At 59.1% G+C, this 4,529-nt stretch overlaps 2 protein-coding genes across 2 annotated transcripts in view; both read right to left on the bottom strand.

The window, feature by feature from the left end:
• Positions 1 to 1,651, bottom strand: part of GDF1 (growth differentiation factor 1) — a 2,185-nt gene extending 534 nt beyond the window's left edge. The window contains exons 1-2 of the mRNA XM_009887865.1: positions 1,375 to 1,651; positions 4 to 291 (exon numbers count right to left, since the gene is read on the bottom strand). Of these exons, the coding sequence (XP_009886167.1) occupies positions 4 to 291; positions 1,375 to 1,651 (565 nt within the window). The remainder of the gene's footprint in view (positions 1 to 3; positions 292 to 1,374) is intronic.
• A 1,925-nt stretch (positions 1,652 to 3,576) lies between these two features.
• CERS1 (ceramide synthase 1) overlaps positions 3,577 to 4,529 on the bottom strand; it is a 4,712-nt gene continuing 3,759 nt past the window's right edge. The window contains exons 5-6 of the mRNA XM_009887855.1: positions 4,379 to 4,527; positions 3,577 to 3,876 (exon numbers count right to left, since the gene is read on the bottom strand). Of these exons, the coding sequence (XP_009886157.1) occupies positions 3,834 to 3,876; positions 4,379 to 4,527 (192 nt within the window). The 3' untranslated portion in view covers positions 3,577 to 3,833. The remainder of the gene's footprint in view (positions 3,877 to 4,378; positions 4,528 to 4,529) is intronic.

Here is a 4,529-nt window from a genome sequence, read left to right as displayed (position 1 = left end):
CACTCAGGTTGAAGAGGAGAGACTTGTGCAGCTGGGCGAAGGACTGCTCCACCAGCAGCTTTCGGCCGCGCTCGTGGGAGGACATCCCCCGGAGAGACATCTGGGAGGCTTGGTAGAGCCTCAGCTCGAAAAACTGCCCCTGGCTGGAGGTGTGGTAGGAGTTGTGGCTGAACTTGATCTCCAGCTGTGCCATCGTCAAGCGCTCGCCCTCCTCCAGCACGGAGAGGTTAAAGTACAGACGCTTCTGCAGACACAGCAGCCTCTGGGGCTGCCCGTTGTGAATGAACTGGCCTGACAAAGAGGGAGAAATAGAGGTGGCGGTGGTTGAACACTGTCAGGCTGAGCAGGATCAGCCTCCCAGTGCCCCCGTTTAAGCTCCGGGCTGCACAGCAAGAGGAAGATGGGGCTGACGGCGGCGGGCAGCCGAGCGCGCCCGCAGTCCTTGGGTGGAGGAGCCAGTGATGCAGTAGGGTCCGTCAGCCTGGTGGCACGGCCTTCAGAAAGGTCTCTCCAGACCTGGGCTCCAGCCTGCGGCACCGGGGTGCTACAGCCCTTCTGGCATCTCCTCCACTCAACATCTTGGTGAGTTATTTCCCCCCCGGCTATAAATATCTCCCCACAAGTACGGGGAGGGGGAGGGGAGTTATGTGGGTGGGATGGAGGGGAAAGGAGGGCAAACAGCAGCAAACTTTCAGAACTGGTCAGCTGGCTGTTGAAGCCAGCCCAAGGTTTCCACTGGAAACCTGGAATCCCAAGAGGAGTGAGCTCCCCGCTGTCTCGAGACCAAGAGGACACCAACCAAACAGCTCCCACGTGACTGCGAACGGCTCAGAGGGGCCACAGGCTGAGGCAGCCACAGGCGCCGCGTGGGCAGGCAGAGGCAGGAGGACAAAAAGGAGGAGGTGGGGGGTGGCAGAGCCAAACGGCCGAGCGTCCCATCCCGGTGTGAAGCTGGGTGCTGGTCCCACTCGCTGCACCCACAGCCACATCACCACTGCCCCAGCGTGGAGCCACCTCCACCACCCCGAGCCCAACGGGTCAAACCAGTCAGCTGGGACCAAACCAGCATCGCTGGGCTGCGTTGGGTGACCCCTGGACAGAGCCTTACACAGCCCCCCATCCTCACCTGCCGCCTCCTCTACCGACTCATTTCCAAACTGTAAATAATTATCTGCAGCATCCAGAGGGACCAGAGTCTACACAGCAGTGATTCCTCCCGGAGACCCACTCTGGGCACTGCCCTGTCCCCCCCACAGCCTCTCCTACCACCACCCATGAGACCAGACGGAAAAGGAAGGATTGGAGCAAAGTCTCCCAGCCCAGAGATCAGAGAGGCTTCCAAAAGACAGGACCCAAACCACAGCGTTTCTGTACCTTGGTCAGCCAAGACACGGATGATGTTCCCAGGGACATTAAATTCCTCCACCCTACAGGCATCCGCCAGGTCTTTGTTTGTAGAAGGCAGTGTCTTTCTCTTCTGGAAGATCCGCCAGAGCACAGACGGCACAGGAATGGAGGTTTTGGGGCTGGGCTTGGCACTCAAACCCAAGGATTTTAACAGTAAACTTTCCTGCAGGCTTAACTCCATCCCCAGCAGCACGCCGAGGAGAGCCCAGGCGAGGGCGGCCCTAAAGCTGGGGAGAAGCCACATTTCTTCCCTCTCCTTCCTGCAGACAAAGAGCGGTGGCCTGGGCTGGGGACGTGAAGACAGGGGCCAGGGAGGGTGTTGATGGCCTGATTGGAGCCTTTGATCTGGTTAGTGCTCAATTAGCACAGAGGGATTCCCAGGATTGGGCAGAGGGTGTGAACGGTCCCTCCAGGCTCCCCCGGGACCTGTTAACCCTTTGAGGCTGTGTAGAGGAGAGCGGCCGCCCTCCTCCCTCAGAGCTCCTGTGGTCTCTCCCACATCTCCACGACACGAAGGTCCAACCGCCACGTCCCTGGTGGAAGGGAAGAGGCTGCTCTTCCCCACACAACGCCACCGGCAAGTCGAGCACTGCTCCCATCCACTGCGGACATCCCACCCAGATCCGGGGTGAGACTCAGATCTGAGATCTCAGGAGATCTGGGGCTCCTCTTGCTCCTGCCTCCCAAAACCACCTTTTTTTTTTTTTTTTTTTTTTTTTCTCTCCTTTATCACAGCATCCAACTCTTCTCTCTCAAGGCCGTCAACTTCCAGCACACCAAATCTTCAAACCCTCGCTTCGGCTCCTTGCCGCACACGCCGCCCCTGGACCAGCACGAAAAGCCATCGGCACCCACCACCGTGGGGTGTCCCTGCCCCGTCACCTCCACGTCGGCACAGCCCCTTTCCCGATGTTACACACACACACATGCACACCCCAACGAGTTACCCAGCTAAGCGCTGAAGCCCGGACGAGCCAGCAGCACCGTGAAATTCAGTTTACCCACACAGGTGCTGACTCGGTACCACCGTTACCCCAACTCTGCTACAACCGGAGCAGAAAGAGACCCGGGGTATGGGTCCCCTTCACTTCCTCCGTCCTGCAAATCCCGCTGGAAAGCCGAGGAACTAAAGCACCGAGATGCGGCGCCTCTGAAACCCCGCGAGGCGATGGCGAGCGAGGTGGCGACATGCCCTGCCACGGCTTGGGATGGTTTCCATCAGCCCAAGTCACATTTTGCTCTCTGGTTCCCGAGGAACTTTCCCCGCGGCTCACACAATGAGCCTGGGGGTGAATCAATAAAACAGACCAAACAAGAAAAAAGAAACAAAACAAAACACCAAAAAAACAATTAACCGTGCTCCGATGCCTGGAATTAAATCACCCCTTCCACGGCCCGTTGTCCCCAGCTGGGAGGGAGCTCCGCTTCCCAGGGAGGACACCGGAGCTGTGGGTGCCGGTCACGAGAGGAGAGTGATGGGACGGTGTTGGCCCAAGGGGCGGTAGAACCCCCAGCGCTCCCCAGCAGAGGCAGCCCAGCCTCGGGACCCAGCACGGGCACTGCCTGGAAATCCACCACGGGGAGCAGAGACCGGTTGCTCTTTACTTGAGCAAGCAGACATTGCCGGGTGAGAGTCTAGAGATCCCTCAGCAGGGGACCTGGCAGGACTGGGACCGGTTTTTTAAGCAACTATAAGACATACATAGGCGTTTTAAGCAAATTAAGTCTCCTGGCCGTCATCCGGCAGGACAGGAGGTTGGAATAGCGCTCCAGGGGTGGGTTTCCAGGCAGCCCCACTCACAGGAACTGTGCTGTGCCTCCAGATCTACATGGGCAGCTCTACTGGTGACCCCTCCCGAGGAGGAAGGGTCAGAGGGGCACCACGTCACGTCTAGCCCCTGCGTGGCAGCTAGAGAAGAGCTGGCTTTGGGCTCCCCTTGCCTGGGACGGTGATGGCGATGGAGGAGAGGAGGTTCCCCTCCCCAGTTCGATGCTGGCTCCGAGGACCCACCAGGGCTGCTGAGGAAGGGTCGGTGGGAGGGTCCAACAATAAAGACCGGGGAAATCTCACAGGGACTGAGAGTAGCCGAGGGATGGAGTGACAGAAGAAGCACCAGGGGACCTAAAGCCAGCTCCAAATCCTACCTGGACCAGCAAAGCCACCAACTGAACCAAGCCTCTCAACCGAACCAGCACGGACTGGCTAGAGAAAGCACACCAGCGTGGGGTGAAGCCTGGTCACCGGCAAGACCCAGGAGGGGCCTGATCCTGTCAGTGGCATCTCTTCCCCGGCTCCGGGCAGGGGATGAAGGGGGATCGGGGATGAAGTTCTCCTTGTGCCTTTCATTCGCTGAGTTTGAGCATCGGGTCCTGGGACAGTCCCCAGATCCAGCCAGGCTGCCCAGGCTGCGGCGGCCGCGCGTCCCTTATAACCGCTTGTCTTTTACAAGTCCATTCTTCAGGTGCATCCTGCGAAAGAGAGCACAGCAGACAGTCAGCCCTCCGTCTCCGCACCGACTCGCCCTCCCTCACCTTCACAAATCACTACTGAGGTCAGACCTGTCCTGACAGGCTCAGGCAGACAGTTTGTCCCCAGTCGGCCGGACCTGCTCCGTGGCACCCAGCATCTCGCCAGACTTGGTGCTCACCACACGAAGCGCAGACGCTGCTCAGGGAGAACAGCCTCAAGCAAAGAGCCAGTCCTACACGGCGAGCAGGGGAAGGGGCGGGTGAGGGCTCACGGGACAGAAAGATGGGCAGACGCACCACCACGCCTGGGCATGGAGATACAAAGTCCTTCCTGACACTTGCAGCAATGATTCATACTCTCTGTCACAGCACCTTGCTCTTCTGTCTTCCAGCCCAGTGGTGAACCCATTGACAGTGGTCCGGGGTCCCGGGAGGTCCACCAGCATCCCCTCCCCGAGCCCACAGATGCCGTACACGTGTGCGATCCCCCCCACCCACATACCCTTCTTTCAGAGCACCGGGCAGCTGCAGTCCAGCCTCTTTCTTCTTGGCCATTGTGGTTTTCTTGCTGTCCTCCACGTCGTACTCGCGCACATCGTTCACCTCTTGCATCTGCCCCATCAGCACCTTGGCCACAAATAGGACGATGTACT

This window comes from Charadrius vociferus, unplaced genomic scaffold, assembly GCF_000708025.1.
Source record: "Charadrius vociferus isolate BGI_N301 unplaced genomic scaffold, ASM70802v2 scaffold1506, whole genome shotgun sequence".
Taxonomy (NCBI): domain Eukaryota; kingdom Metazoa; phylum Chordata; class Aves; order Charadriiformes; family Charadriidae; genus Charadrius; species Charadrius vociferus.
Note: the sequence above shows the minus strand (reverse complement) of the source record. Positions and strands in the feature narration are given on the sequence as shown.